The sequence below is a fragment of the Anser brachyrhynchus genome (genome assembly GCF_964034855.1).
Source record: "Anser brachyrhynchus genome assembly, chromosome: 4".
In the NCBI taxonomy this organism is placed as follows: Eukaryota; Metazoa; Chordata; class Aves; order Anseriformes; family Anatidae; genus Anser; species Anser brachyrhynchus.
Window position 1 is genome coordinate 65,576,787 of NC_137698.1, and position 22,763 is coordinate 65,599,549.

The 22,763-nt window shown below is 36.9% G+C and overlaps 2 protein-coding genes across 4 annotated transcripts in view; one reads left to right on the forward strand and one right to left on the reverse strand.

The window, feature by feature from the left end:
• LYAR (Ly1 antibody reactive) lies at positions 1–9,148 on the reverse strand. The gene is made up of 9 exons (XM_080591989.1): positions 9,017–9,148; positions 8,260–8,448; positions 6,772–6,886; positions 4,927–5,034; positions 3,957–4,040; positions 3,020–3,365; positions 2,636–2,740; positions 1,666–1,751; positions 1–1,354 (listed from the first exon to the last, which is right to left on the reverse strand). The coding sequence occupies exons 2-9, from the start codon at positions 8,379–8,381 to the stop codon at positions 1,220–1,222; spliced, it is 1,101 nt and encodes a 366-aa protein (XP_080448115.1). The 5' UTR covers positions 8,382–8,448; positions 9,017–9,148; the 3' UTR covers positions 1–1,219.
• The window catches only part of ZBTB49 (zinc finger and BTB domain containing 49), a 19,592-nt gene continuing 5,880 nt past the window's right edge, over positions 9,052–22,763 (forward strand). The window contains exons 1-4 of one of the 3 annotated variants that reach the window (XM_080591985.1): positions 9,052–9,187; positions 10,268–10,441; positions 12,594–13,699; positions 19,504–19,550. In XM_080591985.1, the coding sequence (XP_080448111.1) occupies positions 10,290–10,441; positions 12,594–13,699; positions 19,504–19,550 (1,305 nt within the window). In that variant the 5' untranslated portion in view covers positions 9,052–9,187; positions 10,268–10,289. The other 2 variants (XM_080591987.1, XM_080591986.1) reach the window with 2 other exon arrangements.

Consider the following 22,763-nt stretch of genomic DNA (forward strand, 5'->3'; position numbering starts at 1 on the left):
TAAACTTATTAGGCATTTTTATTTCAAGTTTTCTTATAAACAAGACAAATATATATTCAGAAAAACTGGACCCAAAGTATCAGACAGTTAAAAGTTTTCATGCTTTTAATATATTCAATATTTCTATAAATTCTGATATTTTAGTTATGAATTTTATAAATGTACATCTGCATAGCTTCCTGAAGTCACTACGTAATTTTCCAGAACACCATTACCACCTACTGCAAGAAATTTTCACTAGCTTTCCACTACTGTTCTTAAGAGATTACTTCATGGAAGGATATTGCCTGTCTGGAAGTATTTTGCATATGATTAAAACCCTATAAACTTATAAATTTATATATGTTTATAAACTTATAAACATATAAACCCTATAAACAAGTAACTTTCCCCACGTAACTCTGTCTCTTTTAAGATTTCTGGCCTTTTAAAATTCTTTCAGTGACTGCAACATAACAAATTATGTATACTTTATGGATTGCGTGCATAGTCTTTGTTTAATTGTAAACTGCAATATTTATTTTATTTAAGATGGTGTTTTAAAGTCATTTATTTTAGGTCTTGTGACACCATTTACAGCAAAGTTGGTTGCATTACTCGTTAAAACATTAAGTAGCTATGCATGTACAGGTAACAGTCTTCAGATTTTCACTGAACGTGCAACATTATATACACAAACTTGACAGACACTGTAATTATGCATTTTACAACACAAAATTAACTGGCGATGAAAGCCTGTGTATATAAGCTATAGTGCACATAGGGGCTAGCAGTCCTACCATTTCAAACTGTACCACAACAAAACACGTATTCCGTAGTGAGGTTTTGAATATGAAAATTTGCTCTTACAATAGTTTCTATAAAAAGTCACACAATCCAAGTCCTGAAAAACATCCATGCCTATAAATTATGTCCATTACTGGAAGAATTTCAATATAGTCAGGCAACAACTATTTTCAATGCCTTTTAAAACTTGTACAAAAAAAATATACTTTTCCATAAAAATCAAAAAATAAAATATCTGAAAAGAGATATGCAGTACTTCCCAAATTTTTCGTGATAAATTTAGAAAAAGAAGAGGAATCCAGTCTTAAATTCTGCTATCATATATACAAACCATTTAAACTGAGACCTATGCATGATGTTTGTACACTTGTCAGGAGCATTTGACTCAGTCTCTAAGTCTAAAATGCAAATGTTATGGAAAGTATGAAAACTCTTACTTCAGGAGCTTCACTTTGTCCTTTAAAACTTTGAATTTGGGATTGTTATTCACTTTCTTATTAAATATGACTAGAATATCCTCTTCTGATTTGTGATGCTCACCAGCTACTGCGTAATACTGAGCTATAACCTGCACAAAGAAAGAGAAGGAGTTTTCAGTTAGTAAAGATGATCCACTTAGAACAAAAATATATTGATATTAATGTATTAGAAGTACCATGGAATCTATCACGTTATTGTTCCTTTGCAGAATTTCCTGCACTGTATTTCCCCTCTATTCTAGTAAGCTCTAAAGAACATGTCCAGCTGACATTCTGTCAATTGATATTCTGTTAAATACTGTCAAACATATTTGCATATATGAAAAAAAAATATTTTTCAAGTTAAAAAAAATCTCAAGACCAAAGTAGATTTAAGAACAAAAAAGGTGTTCTACTATACCTTTTTTCGTAGTTTTTTGATTGAAATTTCATTATCTGGAGCCTGTTTCAGAACAGCTTTGATGGTTCCTTTCCAGTTGAATTTACCTAGAGAATAATTAAGTAATTTACATAACACTGTAAGTAAAATAAGGTATTTCCAAGTCTTCTTTAGTAGGAACAAGCCTTCAACCTACTACTTCTAGAACCATTCCAGCTACCATCACAGTTCACTGTTACCTTACTGACCCTACTACAACAGGGCATCTTAAGCATAAAGTCAGTATGTGCAGTTTCTTAAGGTTTTAATAGGATAGCCATGAAGAATCAACGTACTACTTGAACAACTCGGGTCAGGGTTGCTTTTACTGAACTTCTGGGTTTCAGCTATAAAGCAGTAACCGTTACATAACACAGGAACAGTTGGGAAGATCCCATCTTGCTACCCTTACAGCACAAACAGAGACTTTCACACAATACCCACTTCAGAGGCCGTTAATTGGTAACCTTCCAAATACATGATCTGTGTGTTCAAGTACGGGCATTCCCCAACAGTAATGAAGGGCATTGACTTACCTAAGCATAAGCTAAGGTCAAACACAGATAAACCTGAAATTTCTGATTCAATGAGCAAACATGGGGTTGTAAAAGATACACAAATACAAGAGAGACAAAACTGCCATCATTTTTCCTCTATATTGGCTAAGGTGCATGGCAGCAGGGAAGAAACCTAACATGGCGAAACAAATACGCCAAATTCCTCACTGTTCAGCGAAAGTAAGCGTAGCTAAAGGTTGCTAGCACAAAAGTAACATGAGAGAATTCAGCATTCAGGTGTAAAATGTAGCACAGACTACTTCCTCTGGAACAGAATGCTATGACTGAGGCACAACTTACTTCATGGGTTGCTGCAGAAGCACTGCACTTATATTCTGCACTAGGTCTTTTGCAGAACAGTTTTTTAACTGCTAGAACTTCCCCTTTAAGAATACCTTTATCTGTTCCCACAGTTTCTTCATTGCCATTGGTGTTTTCTGTTTCCATGTCTTCTGAAATGCTTTCAGTTTTCATTCTCTTTTTTGTGATATGAGGTTCCTCTAGAGGTGAAAATTGAATGAAAATAAACATTCACAAAAGGTGATAGAACTAGAAGAGAAGTTCTTTAAAGACAGTTTCTGTTCTTATAAAAGAAGATTGGATTGGCTAAGATGTTCACATTTTGTAAAACGACTGACTGCAACCAGCATTTTAAAATAAATCAAGTTTTGTATGTGTAGCATTAATTACTTGAAAAATTCTACCGAAGAAGATTATTGATCTTTAAGGCATTGACAAAAGTCTCTTTAACACAATAATATATTAAGTAGGATGGATACCTTCTGCATGTTTATGTTTGCGTTTCTTTCTATTTGTTTCCTCTTCTATTTCATTCTGATGGCCATTTCCATTTATTTCCAATTCATTCTCCAAGCTCTCCTTTCCTTTTTTAGACTTTTTATTCTTTTTTGTTTCTGAGCTTGCAGGCTGGTTTTCCAATTTCAATTCTTTTTTCTCCTTCTTGTTGTTCTTTTGTCTCTCTTCTTTTCGTTCTCTCTTATTCTTTTTCCGCTCAGTTTTATCATCTGTAACTCCATTTTCTTTTGCCACTGTTTTTTCCCCACTTTCTGCAGACTGGACTTCTTCCTTCTGTTGTGGTTTGTCATGTTCTTTTTTGCCTGACACCTTTTGTTGAAAGACAGATTATTACAATTTTTACATGCCTTTTTTGATAATGCAACTTTTATTCAGTATATTATTCATGAACACCACCAATATCCTGAATTCAGTCTTAACATCACGGGAGAAGTGTTATCTTGCAACAAAAATCTTTGGATCTACTTAATTTTATTTTTCTATGTTCTACAAAATATGTTGTATTATGCAAATAGTGTATTTATTAGATTGATACACGTTTAAATACTCAATTCTCAAGGCATGTAAAATGTAGTATCGGAATTTCTAAGGGCACAAGCTTGATGCGAACACCAGAAAACATGAATATGGCAAGACACAGCATTACGTACTTAAAATACTAGTTAGCAAACACTAGACAGCAGGCAAAGATACCTTTCTGAAACTGCTATTAGCAATTAGTCATATTACCAGAATGCAAGTGATAGGCAATGTGCAGCTCAAAGAAGTGTCCATGTAGTCTTTTAATATATGTTTGCTAAAAGTAGTAAGAGTTGTCTCTCCTGTAACTTAAGAGCTATGCAGATAAACATTTTTAACTGCATTCCTGTTGTTTGATGTTGTACATCTGACTTAACTTACATCTCTGGTTGCTTCAGAAAAAATATCCCACACCTGGTCTTGCAAAGTGCTGTCAGTAATTCTCAAACTGTTCTTCATCCAATTCTGTGCAGGAAAAAAAAAAACAAACAACAGACAAGCAATAACTTTAAAAGGTGCATCTCTCATTTTTTTCTCGATTACCATATATTCAGTTCTTGGTTTTTTAAATTTAAGAATTTGATTATTTCTTGTGATGAAGATCTGGTTGGATGTTTACTTTCTATGAATACCTTAGAACTCCATGCTAAATTGTTTTGTTTCGTACCTACATATTAAAGCCTATGCCATGCCTTTCAGTTGTCTCACCAATAGTAATCCAGAAGAGGTTAATATTAAAGACTATCCTCAAGCTTTTTAACAGTGCTGATTGTGTTAATGTCCTGCTAAACCTTTTGGCAGTGGAAGGGGAAAAAAAAAAGGCTAAGTTGTAATTCTTTACTGATACAACATACTGATAAAACATTTGGAATCTGCCACGTCTGTGAAGCAAAATTCAGTGAAGCATCCTTTGTGGGAGATTAAGTCAGAATGCTGAGCAACAGGAAAATTCTGAAAGAAAGAGTATCTCAAAGAAACCAGAGTCACAGAAATCAGAATTCCTTAAAAATGTGTCTAAGAACATGGACATTCAATAGAAATCGAAATTTAAAAAAAAAAGTTTTTAGAAAAATGAACAAGCCTATACATGGAACCATCCAAGCCTAATCTCCAAGTCTGACAAACTTTGTGAATCTCTGGCTTAACAACTAATGAAAACTGCATAGAGTCCTTTTATGAAAAAAGAAATATGTTTCAAACGTATCCTACTTGAAACTTGGCTATTACAGCATCCACTTCCCAATGCTCAAATAAAGCAATTTGTATCACCTTCGTTAAAAGAGTGTCACTCACTAAGAAAGTCTATTTTTAAGCTCACTGCACGGATTACTAGAAATCTCTTAAAACGTACCTGAAATTTTACTTTTTTTCTTGGAATGTTATCAAAGATACGCATTTGCTCCAAAATGTTCCGCACTTTAGGGTTGACATTTGGCTTCTTCATAACTTCATGAATTTTCTGAATGAAGAAAACCAGAATGAAATCAAATCAGCAAAGCAGCGTAACAATCAAATTATGCATGCAAGGTATGCAAGTTGGAAACACCTTGGACAGAAAGCACACACAGACTGTACAGCCTGCTGAAACCATTCAATAAGCATGAGAAAAACCACTAACCTTTAGATTTATCATAAGATTAAATAAGCATCGGTTACCTGTATAAATATTCATACTTACGCACTAAGCAGAGGCAAGCAGGACTGCTCACCAATGCTTTCTGCTGTAAAGTTACAACCTATAATAAGAGCATTTTAAAGTAAATTAACTATATCATACAACGGAGTCCTGTGAAAAGGGCCTGCATTGATTAAAGGAACTGTTAACTGCTTGATCGCATTTTGTAGAATTTTAATTTCTGGAGTTAACTGTGAAAAGCAGGCCACAGTTTGAAATGCATTTCCTCTGGCAGCAGTTGCAGCTTCAGCAATCATTAATCCCCACAGGCAGTTCAGGCATATTCCTATGCTACCTGTGCCAGTACAACAGCACAGAGAGGGCCAGGCTTGGGCCTTGGAGCAGTTACTTGAACAGCACCGCTGCTTGCTGCAGCACAAAGCTCACTGTACTCTGAGCTTACCATTATTTAAAGATGCAGCCACTGGACACCGGAGAGCCTTCCTCTACTTGTGAAAATCTGCTTACTGAAAGGTTTTATGGACCGGTCAATAATTCCTCTCTTTTCTGTGCAGAAGGTGCTTACTACTGATATTTTTCATAGCGACAGCATTCACATCATACTGCCTTTGAAATTCTGATGATGTTAAATTTCAACAATGATACTAACCTGTTGACTTTAACAGTATTTTTCATATGCCTTCAGAATGAATGTAGTACTTGGTACTTTGTTGGATTGTCTTCTATATGAGATAGAAGTCAACAAATCCATGGACAAAGATGAACTAACTGATTTTATTTAATGGTGTTTTAGAAACATGTTTGGAAGTTCCTTCTTAAAACCATTAAATGAAACTAATAGCTGTAAGCGGGTAGGTTATTAGGACAGAAATCGTAGGAGACATCTCCTGTGGTACGTGCTCCGCTATTCAACATATTTACAAATGATCTGAGAAGAGGGCAGGAAAATTTTCCTGATGATATGAAGCTATTCAGGATGAGGACTGTGAAGAATTCCAGGAAAATCTTATGAGAATGAGAGACTAGGTAGTAAAAAGGTGAACTAAATTCAACACAAACTCATGTAAAACAGCATGCTTAGGGAAAACAATCTTCACATCTAAAATGACAGGTTTTAAGTTGACCACTGGTGCTTAGAAGTAAGATCTTGCTGTTGAAATTGCCAATTCCATGAAAATGTCAGGACAATGATCAGCAGCAACCAAAAAAAAAAAAGCAAAACAATGGACAAAAGTCATTAAGAACAAAGAAGGAAACAGCAAACATCATTGTGACAGAGTCTACAGTTCATCCATATCCTGAAGAGTTTATGTAGTTCTTGTAACCTCATTTCACAAGGATAGAGCGGAACTGTAAAAACTAGTGGAAGACACATTCGAAACAAACACAAGGTGTATTTCTTACCTGCATGAGCAATAGACCTGCCAAGGAATTGCCAAAAGAATGTTGCAGATGTTGGGAAAAACAGATCTTTGGTTTTATCCAGTAGAGCTTCTCTAATGTCATTAAAAATTATCATCAACAGTTACTTATCACATCAGTATTTAATATAAACCTTACCTGAATCCACGCCTGTTGTTTAGCATCTCCTTTGTTGGCTTTGGCTTCAAAATCTTTTCCACCGTATTTCTGGTCTTCACTTACACACTTCACATGGTCTTTATAGTCATCGCCCCTGAACAAAGAAGATTTTTAACTATAGTTCTGTAAAGTGTTTCAGTCCTACAAACTATGCAACACCTACGTAATCAAGAAACTGAAGTAATAGGTAGTATCTATCATTTATGCCTCAATACTGTCAATGCTCATACATGAAAAGCTCAACATGGTTAAGTACATGCTTATATGACTGCTTACGTTTTGTCATACTACAGCATTCAGCAGGAATTTGACTCTCATCAAAATGAGATCTGAGTCTTCAGATCATTTATTAGTAAGTCTTACACACATTTGTTCATGTAATACGCAAAGCTTCTAGCAAATATCTGTTTTATGACTCACATTGACACACTTTAAAATTAATAAAACGGGTAAAAATGCTTGCAAAAAAATAATTCCTTAATATGGATACACTAATGTAGTAATGCAGCTCTAATCAATGTGTAAGTACCCCCAGAAAGGAACAATTGAAACAAATCTTAATCTTTTGTCAGTGAAGTAAGTACCTGGAAATAAAACCATTATTTGAGAATAATCTTATTTTCTTAGACAAATTCATACATTCATATTTTGAAAGCAGATAGTAGCACTGCTTTCTTCTAAGTGACAAGAGACAGAAGTGCTTATGAGAAGTGATAAGTTCAGCATTTTGGATGTTACTGACCATTTCATTCTCTCTGCAGTAGCAGAATAAAAACAGCTGTGAATCAAATGATGAAATAATAGTAACAAAAAAAATAAATCTGCAATTCTGTTTACAATGTGGTTTAACTGTCCTCTGGTCACAGATCACAATGCCTAAGAATAGCAGCTTCTTACTGCAAACACTCTAATGTCACTTGGTTGTTAGGCAACTTTCCAATACTCTATCTTGGAAATCCGCAATTTCCCCCAAAGGATTTAAATTTTAACATTCAGCTGTCTAACTTAATACTTCAATAAACATTTAAGTAATGATGAGCATAGCAGTACTACTTCTAGCAATGCCTAGAAGTAGTATCCAGTGTGTAGAAGTGGTCTGAGTGTGTATTCAGTACCCATGCCTGCTTTACCTACTGCTAATGGCTATCCCAGCAAGATAAATCATGATTCTTGTCGGTCTTATGCCAACGTCTAGGTAGCATCAGGAAAGATGCCAAAAGCTGCTCATGCTTCCACTCTGGACAAGTGGAAGGAGCCTTGCTGCACGTCTTACTGCTAGTGTAGGAAAACCTCCAAAGCCCTTGTTCACACTTGGATGATTAAGTTTGAAATAAATGTTCCCACTTTTAAATATAAATCTGAATTACCCAGAAATTGTCAAAGTTAATTCTAACACACCACAGAGAAACTTTAAATTTGTGACACCCACTGCAGAGTGAAGGAGGCTATTTCCCAGAATTTACCTACCAGAAATCCTTGCCACAATCCATGCAAGAAAGGCACTGGCAGCTTCTGCAGATGTTCACATGTTTTTCAACTTGTGCTTTCTTCACAGACTCTCCGCAGGCATTGCACGTGAAAACTACCATGTTGGTGACCAGGCGGCTGCTCCTCTCAAACGGGCACGATCCTTCTCCTCCCCACACAGGCACAGCCCTAGAAAGACAAAAAGGAGGGCCTTGTTTTTGTAACTCGAAAGAAGAGTTCTGATGGTTGAAAATCGTTGAACATCTAAAGCAGGCTGATTTTGAACGTGCAAAACGTTAAAAGGGAAAAACTCATTTTGTCTGGTATCCCGAGCACAAGGGAAACCAGCAACCCTGAAACCAGTAACTGCGAAACCAGTAACTCCCCGGATCTTCTCGTTTGTCCGCAAACTTTATGGCTGCCAAACGTTGCTGCCCACCTTTAACAAAAAAAAAAACCAACAAGCTCTGACTACAACCACCGGCGATTCATCGTGAAGTTCACCTCTTCCCTTTAAGTCCCCCAGCTCGGCTTTCACCAGCACCTTTCCCAACCCAGGCTGGCTGCAGCACCCCATATCCCCACCGTATCTCTCCCACCACCTCTCTCCCCGACCCCGGGCCTTCCTCCCAGCCCCGAACCGATCGCTTGGCAGGCAACGATTCCCGATCCCCCCCACCCCGGGCTCCCCTCTCAGCCCCCAGCCCCGCGGCTCCCCGGGCCACCAGGTCAACCCGCTCAGGCCAACGGCACGTGCCTGCGCCCGCCGCCCCGCTCCCGCTCCGGCCGCTCCGCGCCTGCGCCGGGGGGGGCCTGCGGCTCCCTCCGCCCCGCTCCTCCGAGCCTCCGCCGGGGAGGAAGCGGAAAGAGCGGCGGCGGAAGAGGCCGGGGCCGGCGCTGGCATGGAGCTGGGTGGTGGCCGGAGCCGGTAAGAGTAGGGCAGGGCCGGCTCCTTCCCCTCGGGGCTGAGGGGAGCCTGGAGGCTGCACCTCAAAGCTGGCGGGTGGCGCTGGGTGCCCTGGGGTGGGGACGTGCATAGCTGAGGCGGTGTGCTGGAAAGCGGGTTTGCTTTATTTATTTTAAAGCCTGCTGAAAGACATGGTTAAATAGGAGGGGGAAAAAAGGCCAATACGCTAACCCGCTTTGATGTGACAGGAGAAAAGGAAGCACAGTGTAACAGTAAATTAAAATGCTGGAGCTCATCAGAATTGAGAATGAGGGTAGCCACTTCTCCAGTTTAAACCAATGCGGTTTTTCTGCTTCATTTATTAATTAGAAGACTGTCCTGCAGGTGTCCTTCCATATTTACAAGTGTGTTGGGTGGGAGTTTTATCTTGCTTCCAAAAAAAGGAAGCGTAGAATTCAGTATAAATGTATTGTATGGGAATAATGTTACTTGTTTTCTCTTCAACCTGTTAAAAAGGTGACTCTAAAGAGACTTTACATTTTATTACATCAAAGAATTGCCATACTAACTTGTCTCATGAATCAGATCTGTGGGCATTGGGCCTAGTTACAGCAGCAGGGAGTATGATACAAACAGTGCTGCTACAGAGTTCCCCCTGTTCAGGTTAGAGGATGAAGTAACTGTGGGTATCCTCTACAAATACTACTGGGTTTTTAGGTCTGGTATGTTTTTACCTTAGAAACTTACTCTCAGAGTTGTGTGAATTGCTCTTTCTGTGGTTACAGAGTTCAGTTTATTGGCAGCACCATTAGCACGTTTTTGCAGAAGCTTTTTATCATAAGCAAAATTTCATTAAAATCAACATTTTGTGTATATACTGTTAATTTGTACTGGTGAACAATACTATCACTCATCTTTAAACAGACAAATGTGTTTAGAGCTCATGTGGCAGTTTAAACTGTCCAATTTAGACCTGCCTAGACTGTTTAAAGTCTGTTTCCTTTGGGAGCTAAAAGGAGTTGTGAAAATGTTCTTTGTATTCTAAATTCATTTTGCAAGTTTAATATTTAAAATTCATCTTAGCATTTTATTTCATTGTAGGTAATGTAAGTGATTTTCTAGCATGGACACTGTTGCTAGCCATAGTTGTCATCTTCTCCAGCAGCTACATGAACAGCGCATTCAGGGTCTTCTCTGTGACTGCATGTTGGTGGTAAAAGGTGTCTGCTTCAAAGCACACAAAAATGTATTAGCTGCTTTCAGTCAATATTTCAGGTATGTAGTAGAAAATTCTTCTATTAAAAAAGTGAACTAAATGCTGTTATTTGAGGTTTTCTCTGAGAAGGGTACTTTTTTTTTCTAGTAGTTCTAGACAATGTAACTATTAGAGGGGCAGATAAAAAGTTAAACTGTTTGTCCAGAGATAAATCTGTATCATATATTACATTGAATTAAAAACTGTGGCCATCCTAATTTATTTTCTGGGTGTACATAATTAACTACTACACTGAGTTTGGAATTTTCTTGTTCATTACTTGCTTACAGTGCCTCTTATAATGGATTCTTGGCAGAGGCCTGCAATCAGTATTTCAGTATAAAAAGATAACTGTTTACAAGGAGCGTAGTACTGAACACGAGCAGAGATAGATAAGGGATATAACGGATGAAACAATTCACATCATCCATTTCTTTTTGGTAGAGTCTGAAATAAAATTTGAGTGGATACGTAACTATTGAACCTCTACATAGAACACATTATCAGAGACACAATGTCTGTGTCTTATACAGGTGGCTCACGAAGCAATGTCACAGGTTTCTTTCCTCTTTCTATGGCCCTCCCATTGACCTCCAAAATTTCAAGGGATGCTGAGTCACCCAACTTAGTGTTTACCTTATTTACGAGTAAGCTGTTAGATATGGCTTTTTTTGACTTTGCTTCTTGAAACATCTCAAAACCTTGACTACTGATTCTTATAGAAGAAAATTATTTCATATATTACGAACAGGGGAAAAAAAGATGGCAGCTTTTTCTGCAGTAGTGTTGTAATCCTGATGATGAAGTGGAATTGTGCCCAAAGACTAAATTTTTAAAGTAGTCAAAGAGAGCTAGGCACTCAAATCTTTTTCAAAATCAATAGGATATAAGTGGTTAATTCAGTTAGACTCTCAACCCAGATCTACTTATTACAGTTCTGGTTTTAATTTAGATAATATGAGCCGGATTTATGAAAAATTTGGATGCAGATACTTACTTCAGAGTAGCGTGTAAGTATGAGGATAGGACAAGTTTCAGGGATGCACCTGAAACTGCTTTTTTGAAGTTTAAGCCTAGGCTCTGATTTGCTGAAGTTTCAGTGCTTATTGGTATTATGCCTAGCTTTCAACAAACCTGATTTGAGAGTTAACCCAAGCTGAGGAATCTTGAAGTTCAGGGTATTTCCTGGTGTAGCAGGCTACCTACATAGGAATGACCTGACCCCATATACATCATATATATACACACACATATACATACATGTAAGTTTGTGTGTGTGTATCATCTGTAGAATTATCAGGTTAGAAACTGAGGATTTTAATAGAAGAGCATGAAGTTCTGGACTGAGACAGAGTACCAAGTCAGTCTAGAATTAGTTATGCATATTAAGATCTACAGCTCTGATGCTGAGAATACTTTACATCAAATAGAAGCCTTGTGAATTCAGACACTATAAGGATACAATGATGATTCAGCGGGGATTGGTTGAGCTACTGTTTTAGGCTCATGTACCTATACTCTTCATTTTTCTTTTACTCGGCTCTCATTCAGTACCAGTAAAAAATACTCGTGGGGTGATATGACAAAAAGAATTGAAAATAATGCCATCCTCTTATTTACTATTACCATCCTTGTCTACTTGCTGAAAAAGAACTAACGAGCAGTTTTTAATAAGGTTCACTGGTAATGGTTAATGGACAAGCTTGGTTGTCAGAAAAGAGTAATTTTGCTGACTTTGAGGTCCACCTTCTCCTTTTTACTAGCAAATTGCCATGATGGAAGGGGAAACATTGTTCTGGGTCAATCAACTTTTGCAAACAGTCCACAAATGCATGACTGCACCTAATATTTAAATAACATTGGATAAGGAACTGTAAATATAGGGTGTGTTTTCAACACAGTAAAAAAAATTGGCAAAAATTTTTAAAGGATCTTCTGCTTTGATTTCTACTTTTAAGTGTAATAGTGTAGGGCTAATAGTATGAGACTTGTTCAGGCAGTTTTGAGAAGTTCATCTGCAAAAACACAGCAGTCTAGGTAAGACCATCTAGCGTAAGTTTTTGATTCTTAGGCAGTCTGTTTGAAGTGTGTGTGTGTGTATATATATATTTTTTTTTCATAAAAGTGTTTGTAAGTTATTTTTGTGTTTGAATATTTGCCTTATTTTATCAGGACCCTTTTTCAGAATTCTTCAGGCCAGAAGAATGATGTCTTTCATTTGGACATTAAAAATGTAGGTGGAATAGGCCAGATCTTGGACTTCATGTACACCTCTCATCTGGATCTTAGTCAGGACAATGTACAAGCTATGTTGGACATTGCTCAGTGTCTTCAAGTGCAAAACGTGTTGAATATTTGCCACACCTTTTTAAAATCTTCTACAGCTGCAGAGCAAACAGCCAGCATGCCTTGTAGTAGTGTATTTTCTCTGCATAACACTTTGAGTGCGGATACTAGCTGTGCCAGTGACAGTTATGGAACAAACCTATTACATGAATGCTCATCTGACACGCAAGCTAATAAAGTCTTGGCTGACCACCATTCTCATGCATCGCAGTCTGTTAATCTTCATGCACCCTCAGGTGATGTACAGAAACAGTCACACGACTCATTAGATGGCAACTGCACAGAGCTTCCATTTAAGCAACCAAGTTATTATTATAAACTACGCAACTTTTACAGCAAACAGTTCTATAAGCAAAACGCTTGCTCTAATCAGGAGAGGGTGACAGAACAATCCTTTTCTTACAACACATCTACAGAAATAAACACAGCAGAGAATAATTCTTGTGCTGTCAGTCACTCTGAATGTATTCTGGACACCTCTGATCATTTACCGTCAAACTTTCTGGTTCAGTCCCTGAATGAAGCTGCTCCAGATCAAGATGCAGAAAGTGCACTTTTGCAGCCCACCAAACAGATGCGGCTGAAAAAGGCAGTGCACCTCAAAAAGTTAAATTTTCTGAGATCTCAGAAATCTGCAGAGCACCCTCCTGAGCCTAAAAGTGATGACAGTAGAATAACAAGAGTGAATGAATCTGTAAATGAAAGTACTGTGGACATGACAAATGTCAGAGTTACTGAAGAAAAAGAAGCTGAAGACTTGGTGAATTCTGAGAATTTTGAACAAACTGTTGAAATTGAAAGATCTCAAGGGCCTTTGGAACAAGAAGGCCAGTCGCAGACTCTTCAGTCACAGAGACAATATACTTGTGAATTATGTGGGAAGGCTTTCAAACACCCAAGCAATTTGGAACTTCATAAAAGGTCTCATACAGGTACAGTAATCGGTAACTTGGTCTGCAGACCAAATATTTGAATTAATGAGATTATCTTATTGTATCCGCTTTAGTTTTATTTAGCTTTTATTTATAGTTTTAGTTTTTAGAGCCCTCTTTCGAGGGGCATTGTGTGATATTTCAATGAAAATTTAATTTTTGACGTGCGCTTAGAAGAGGCATTTCTAGTCAGTTTGTCAGATTGTTCAGAAGTCCAAGGCAGATAACAAAAAGTGGAAATGGATAGAAGAAAACATTATAAGTATTCTTGAAAACCACAGTTCTCTCTCATCATATATTCATTGTGAACCAGAAGTGATTAGAGCTTGGTGGTCATTTCTTTTTAACCTGTTGAATGTACTCCTTAATTAGTTTATATTTTTCTCCTAGTATGAACAATTTTCATGATTTTTATGTAGAGACTGATGCAAAAAAGTAGGCTGCAGAGTGAACGGCATTAAATTTACTTTGTTTTCAATACTTACAAGTGATACCATTTTTAAACCTAGCATAGATTTAAGTATCTTTTTATTCTAGTGAAAAACAAGACCCAGTCTAACTTTGAATTAACTAATTTGTTTTTTCAATTTAACCATCGTGTTCTGTATTTCTACAACTTTAGGTTTGTTTTTTTTTTTTTTAAAGGTATTTTTTAAAATACCTTTAGTCGAGTAACACCATTGATTTCAAGTTCTTGAGATGGCATTGTTCCTGATTTACCTGTTGAATACTTCTACCCTTCTTTTTTCCTATGTTAAATATACAAATGCATCTCTCTTAGTCTTATCTGATAAATATCATTTTCCAAATGATGCATGTATTGCTCCTTTGATAGTAAATATGTCCCTCTTAACAGACACTAATTTTTTTTGGTAATTGAGCCTTAGTATTAAGAATTTATTTATCCATGTGAGTAGTAGAAAAATCTTTCCAGAAAATATGAATAGTTTGCATTGATTCCTGAAGTTTTCACTCATTGTATTTGACTGTTTCTGTATGTTCATATTACTGATCCTATTGTTTTAATTGGTCTCCTGTGACACAGTTGCATGTCTTTTACCTTTATAATCTCTTTGCCTTGTATTTTTGAATTTGAACTGACATCATCAGGTATGTTTTAATATCTTATAAATTTCAGGAAAATAGATGGTCAGATAGAAGATAGAGCATCTAGAGAAGTCTCAACTGAGGGAGAAACTCTGAAGTTGGTAAAATGTGAGTTTGTGGTAGAGAATAAACGTAGGAGAAATCTATTATAATTTGCACTTCCTTGACATCGTAATCACTGGAAGGAATCTGGATTTCATGAATCTGGTGCCCATTAGACTACTTGCTTTTTTTAAGAGTTTGTTGCCTGAGTGATAGACTTAGTTATTGTATGATCCCGAGTCTGATAAACCATTTGAAATAACTTTAGAAGAGATAAAGTAAACTTTAAACCTCATGTATTTATTGTAACTTAAAGGTTAAAGGAGTGAACTGGGTAGTAAACTTCATATAGCAAAGAAACTAGGACTGCTGCTACAAGTGTTTTAAAATTTTGGTTTCTATAGATGCAGTGTGACCAGCAAATGCTTACTAATGTAAGAAATGGAAAAAGAGGAAAAGGACTGCAGTAACTTGGCAAGGTTATTTGTGTTGCTACTCATTCCTTCTTTTTTGACCTCCCTGTATTTATACCTGCTTCCACTTCACTTAAGCTCTAGTGGATGTTGTTTTACATTCCACACAACACACCATGTAACAAAAGTGGTCCTAGACTTGATTTTGTTGTTGCTGTCCTCTGTACTAGTCTGTGTTTATATTATTTTCAGGAATTCCATCCTGTTTTTAATGCCCTATGTTCTTCCCATAGTTTTCCAAAAGTTCTAAACTTGAATGCCCCTTAATGTAGCATTAACATTCTTCTGTACGTGTGCTAAACTGATAAAGCTTAAGAACATAAGTTTAATAAATAATAATCACATCAAAGAAGGGTGAGAAGTTGTTGAAAGAATATAACTGAACATGCGTGTTTGCTTACCTGTTATTTTGGGGTCACGGTACTTTGTTTTTAAATACCAACTAGTGTGAAAAGAATACTTGGAAAATTGTAGTGGGCAGTGAGTGGAATGTTAGTATAGGAAGGATCTATAGCTGAAGGTACAGGGCACATCAGCATCATTAATAAGTACACTGCTAGTTAAGTATTAATGTAACTATATCCTCAAAGCCATTTCTATCCATATTCCACCTCAAAAAGCACAGCTAAATATCACAAACTGTCATCTGATCAATTTTATTTTAAAACGTTTCTTTTCTAGAACTGAGTAAGAGGGCAAGCAAGCACTTAAGTATTACAGCGCATACTGAACGTCCTTCAGATCTGGCTTCGGTGAACAGATAATGGAAGCAAGTTACTAAAAAGGTTTTTTCACAATGGCAAGCCATGTTTTAACCCATAAATGACAACTTTTCAACATAAGTGCTGTAGTGGCCTAGGTGTCAAGAAAGCACGTGTGAAATTGTCTGTCCCTGAACACTAGGGTTACTAAAGAATTGATAGGTTCATATGGTTGCATCGATGAATTGTCTACATGAAGCACAAGCATGTGTTCAACACAAGGCATTGTATTGAGCTGTGTAGCTGTTTTAATTGTATTGCTAATGACCATTTAAAGGAATCTCTAAATAGAGATTATTAGATTTACTTATAAGATTGACTTTGACTTGATTGAGTATTGTAATTTGTTTTAATTAGATTGGCCTCTGTGGCAGAACCTGTCTGGGAAAAAAAGGAAGCAAATACACAGTTCACACCTACCCAGCAAAAAGCAATTATTCTTCTAAAAATAGTTTCAGGAAACATCTCATTTAAAAAAAAAAATGTCAGGATTGAAAAAAACAGGAGCGAGGTTAACTGTCATGTAACATGCTGTTGATCCTCAATGTTTTCATTCTGAGCTTGGCGTGAGCAATTTGCCAGCACTCCATGCATTAGTGGCTCCTGCTCCTCATTCCTGTTCTTGGTCCTGTTGTGGGTCCTGTTCTTGAGGAACACTGCTGCCTTCATGCCTGTCTCCTCTGGAGCTGATATACTGCTGCTTTGTTCCTACTACTGTGCGCTTTATCATTTCTTCTTGCAGTGTTGAACAAGAAGGATGCAACAGAAGATAGAAAATACAAAGCAGTCTAAAGGTTTAGAACTAAAGTCTCCTGGATATTCATTTAAGCGTTGTTATAATTGTAGTTCAGAAAAAACTCTCTATTGCTTTTGATCCAATAATGTTATTTGAGAAGATCAGTGTTGATCTCGGATAAGGTTTTCCTTTTGGAATTTAATGACAGTCATAGAATCATAGAATAATTTAGGTTGAAAGGAACCTCTGGAGGTCGTCTCTTCCAACTTTTCTGCTCAAAGCAGAGATTTGGGTTGTCAAATCAGATTGGGTTGCTTGGTAATATCTACAAGGACAGAGATTGTCCACAGCCTCTCCAGGAAACTAGTTTGAGTGTTTCACTGTCCTCATAGGGTAAAAGTTTTTTCCTATATCTACTGATCTAACTCGTGTCTGTTGCCCCTTGTCCCATCACTGTGTAGCTTCAGGAAGAATATGGTTCCATCAGCCTTCCCATTAGATGATTATAGACAGAAGTATGATTTCCTGTTAGCTTTCCCTTCCAAAGGCTCCAGGTACGGTCTCACCAGTGACACGTAGAGGAGAATCATCTTCAGCTTCCTAGCTGCACTCTTACTAATTAAGCCTGGGAAGCAGTTAGCCTCATGTTAACCCGAGGGATGTTGCAATACTCTGAGTAATTTAGTATTTCTGCTGGAATTCATCTTGCAGTAGGCTACTTGGTTGTTTGCAGTTTTACGCAGGTGCAGAACTGTTCTCCAAAAACTAATTGGATTGTTTTTTTACAAACAAAACTTCTTAATTTTATCTTTTGTATTTGGGGGGTTAAAAAAAACCCTAATTCTTTGAAACAGAGAGTACAGTTTTAATGAGACTGTATGCAGCCTACAACAATCATTGTGAGCAATTTGAGTCTTGAGTTTCATCCTTCCCTTTCCGGTTATTTTAGGGTGGATTTCTGTTCAGTTGACAATCTTTGTGTCAACAGTAACTTTTTGGTGTAGGTAATTTCTGCAGAAGTTACCACTATAGTTTTTTTGTCTTCCATTCCATATTACCCCAATGCTTCTGTGGTTGTCAGAAGCCTTCCCAGTTGCCACAGTTCTGGCTTCCTGTTGGTTTCATGTATATTTGTGCTGTCAGTGCCAGAACTTTTAGTGTTTTGAGTATTTTATAGACATAATGAAATCAGCCTCTGTATTCTTTAGAGTTGATTTATTGGCTTATTAATTTTTAACTTTAATTGCATAAAAGCTTTCTTGAAATTGAAGTTTTCCATTCATCAATACTTAGAAAAAGTAGATTTAGTCCTAAGTTGTCAGATAAACTCAAAGAGTGCTGCCCGTCTGTGAAGCCATATAACTATGTTGACTTGGTGGTTTAATATCTAAGGTAATTGCATTTGGTCCCTGATCCTGAAACAGCATCACCTGCATTTGGCAGCAGAGATGGAAAATGTAACATCAACACCTGGATATTGCAGATGGTACTCATAACAAGGATGGAGGAAGAGTGCTGGTGTAGAGAATACCTGCTGGAAAATCAGGCTATGGCCAAGAGGTGCTCTGTAAAACCAGGAGAATGATTATTAAAATAAATGAATAAATAAAAATCTTTAGATTTTGAGTCATCACAAAGATGAAACAAAGTGTAAAATCTATTTTTCCCTCTGGAAACATCTGCATCTAAAGCACAGGGATTTACACTAATTCTTTAGCTTCCTTGTATCTGTGGGCCAGATTACAGAGGTGCTTTTAAAGTACAATTAGACTCATGAAAATATCAATAGAAGTCTGACTGTCATTGAATTCAATGTTACTTAAGCATTATTATTTTCTTTGAAAATTCCAGAATACATGTAGAGATTTTTATCAACTGTAAAAACCACAAACTATGCAGGGAAGAAATACTTATGAAATACTCGAGAGGATAAAAAATAATTAGAAGATTTTTGTCTCTGACTGACAGCAATAGTACTGTCATACTCTAGATTGAGCATCAAGTTATTTTCAAGTGCTAATGTGGGCTGCACTAGCTTTTTACTACCATTACTCCAAGCTAACGTTTTGGAGATTCAAAAATATAATTTTTAGATGTATAAATTCAGAATTTTAGAGCAAAATACATGGGTTAATTTTCTGATACTCTTACACAGATTGAGAATTTGAAGGCAAATATGTTTGCTGGGAGTGAATGGCTATGTGCTGATCAGAGGTGTATGATACCTTTTGAGTAGAGAAAACAGAAATTAGCTTATCTGCATTATGTATTCTTTTTAAGAGAGGGCCTTTGTGTGTACAAGTGGAAGGACTGGTGTGCTCTCTGTAAATTTTGTTGTTGTAGTAGTACCCTGTCGTCTGTTCTGTTCCAGCAGGTATGGCATTCCTTTCAGCTGGGGAAAAAAATGAATTAAAAAAATAATAATACAAAACACTCCCATTCATATCAAAACTATTCTACTTATTTTGAAAAGTAAATTCTGTTTCTGAGCAAGTTTGCCTTAAAAGCTCAATGGTAAATGCTGTACTCCCCTCGTAAATTTCCCCTTAAATATATGGGTAAGTGTCCTTTTGGGGATATTCTTCCTTTTAACACATATAATGTAAAAGTAAGTGTACCAATGTAAAGGATTTGTGTTCTGTTGCAGCTATTAGAAGTTCTATGTTCTGTTTCTTCTCCTTTTAGGTGAAAAACCTTTTGAATGTAACATTTGTGGGAAACACTTCTCACAGGTGGGAATATTTTATATTATGGTACTTACACTTGAAATTGAAATGCATCTGTGTATTGATTCTAAAAATAAACTTGGTTTCATGTCCATAGATTAGTTAGTTTTTTTCTCAGACAGACTTAACTTTAGGGATAAAATATTAAAACAGCTTATATGAAAATAACACATTTAATGTTTTAGATTTCTTTTACATGTTTTGTATGTTTGATTCTGTCTGCTCTCAGTAGATGTTTGTTACGTATTTTGTCATCAAATGAGTGTTTAGACATATGGAGTCACAACTGATTTAAAAAAGAGAACTTTCATTCTCACTGTCCTATTGCCTTATACTTAGGAATGTGCTCTGAATTTTCATCAGTGTTTTAAAAAAAATAGAATTTTATATGCGTTGTATTCACAGTAGTTCCATCTTTGTAAATGGCAAAAAATACGCAGATTTTTTAGTCAGTTAAAAAAATGGCATCAATATAATTGAGCTCCATTTTCTCTATAAATAAGTATGGCAGGGTCTGTCTGAAGTTACAAAACTCAGGATTTTTAAGAAATTTCTCATGGAGTTCCCTATTTATATACAGGGCCTAAACTTTAGCCCTCTTATTTTGCCCTTCAGTGCTTGCTGTTCTGAGTACAGCAGTTCATTTGCATTTCTAAAATTTTGGTGCCTAGTTGTTTTGCGTTTCCGAAATTTCTATTCCTTTTCTATTTGCTTGTTTGGAATATTTACACCTAAGTATGGGAGGCAGTAGATAGGTGCATATTTTAATGCTAAGATTGCATAAATTATCATTGAATAAATTTTGGTCTTATTAGTCCTGGTTTAAGGATCAGACCTATGGGGTCTTCATCCACTCACTCCCCAGTGCTTGTGCTTCTCTTGCCCCACTTTTGTAATCCACTGGTAGGGTTTTTTTGGCCCGTGAATCTGATGCAGTTGCACTCTCCACCCCAGTGGAGTATAACAGGGATATAACACTGCATCCAGTGAGCAATACTGTTTCATCATGATTATCAAGCCATTCGGAGCAAAACTGGGGCTGCTTGTTAGCCAGAGAAAAAGCTTTTTAATTCACTTTGATGGATTGAACTACTAGTTATTAAAAGAAAAAAAGTGGGTATTTCCAAATTCCATTAAAAGTACTTTTGGCAAATGGAGTGGTGTTCTGTATTCTAGATCCTTACTGTGGGGGAAGAGGGAATAAAAAAGCTTTACATATGTAGGGTGTATGACAGGTAGGACAGACTCCTTGTGCAGCATGCATTGCATTGCTCCTATTTAATTTTAAAAAAAAAATAAATTTCTGTGGTTGTTTTTTTTTTTTAATTAAACACCCTCAAACAGCTTCCCTCCCCTCCCTGTTACCTCACTTGTCTGAAGGTATGGATAGATACATGGTGATTGTACAATATATATCCTTCCAGAATGTCAGCCATGGCATTCAGCTTGTGTATTGCACTTCTTTCTCCCGTCATAAATGGGAACTTGCATACTTCTGAGCTACTTGCTTTTGAATTGTGCAAATAAGCAAGACCAGAAAGTAAGATTCAAGTATAATTGCTACCTATTTTTTGCTGAAAAGACCATCTCTGATCTTGTGTTGTGTTAAAACTTCTTGGCCTGCGGGCACAGAAGCAGTAACACTTCTTATTTAAGCTTTCATGTTCTGTGCTTTGGAGACAACACAGTTGTTATGCCAAGTATGTCAGCTCCTGTTGAATTTTACTGATGTTCCACTCGATGCAACGTGGAAAGAGAAAATGAAGAAAGCAGAGAAACTGAAACAGGAACTCATAGTCTGGAACAAGTAGCTGTAAATGATTTTAGGAGAAAAAAGGGTTCTTTTGTACTTCAAAGTCTGCATCTTCCCCTGCTAGTACACAGCATGTTGCTCTGTGGTCTCCTCTTGCCATTGACCCAGGATGTCATCCCTTATCTCCCAACTGCCTTCTGCTGCAGAGCCTCTTCAGGGGGCTCAAAGGCATCAGCTCCTCTCTAAACACATGCCAGTTGCAAAGAGAGTAAGTCTAGCATCTCTGTCTGGTCTCTGCACTTGTGAGAAGTGGTGTGCAACCAATGTCAGTAAGATGATTATTCTAAATATTTATTTTCTTTCACTGAAATGCTTGCAAAAGACCTTTTATGTTTTTTTATTTGTCTGGCATGTTATGCTATAACCAAGGCTGTGTGCAACATTACAAGCTTAGGAAGGATTCAAGTTACTAATCCTCTCTCTCCTTCTCTTCTCTTCTTCTCTTCTCTTCTCTTCTCTTCTCTTCTCTTCTCTTCTCTTCTCTTCTCTTCTCTTCTCTTCTCTTCTCTTCTCTTCTCTTCTCTCTCTTCTCTTCTCTTCTCTTCTCTTCTCTTCTCTTCCTCTCTCTTCTCTTCTCTTTCTCTTCTCTTCTCTCTCTTCTCTTCTCTTCTCTTCTCTTCTCTTCTCTTCTCTTCTCTTCTCTTCTCTTCCTCTTCTCTTCTCTTCTCTTCTCTTCTCTCTTCTTCTCTTCTCTTCTCTTCTCTTCTCTTTCTTCTCTTCTCTTCTCTTCTCTTCTCTTCTCTTCTCTTCTCTTCTCTTCTCTTCTCTTCTCTTCTCTTCTCTTCGTGTATCTCAGAGCAGTTAATAACAAGCTTGTGCCTCATTAGGAAGAAGTGACACAGGATTATAATAAAGAAATGAATCTGCTTGCTACTTTCTGTAGAATGCTTTTATTCTAGACTAAAAATGTCTGTATGGGAGGTATTTCAGAATAATTGTTGCACTTCAAATTCACATTCTCTCCAGAATAACAAATGTATCTGTTATATTTTCTTTTGTGGCATGGATGGAGGTAAAGGTTCTGTCTCTTGTATGTTGCTCTCAAATGCGCTTCTGCATAAAATCCTCAGTCTTTGCAAAGCAAAGTCTTTCCAAAAAAATTACTCCATGGAGAAGTCAGTTCAGTCCATCATCTCCCACAGAAATAGGTACCCAATGGCTCTCTTTGAACAATTTCAGTGTTGTAAAGTTTGGCCATAGAGGACAGCGGTTCAGTCATGTATCTGAAAAACCTTATGGGGGTTACAGAAAGTTCTCTGTGTGCAGACTGATTCATTTAATATTGTTTTGTGTCTGTGTCTGCAATAATTTAGTTTTGGTATATCATAACCTGTGATTACAGCCATTGATCATTAAAGGTAATTTATATCTAAAGGAGTTAGAAGAAATTACTGAAGGGTCCCGTT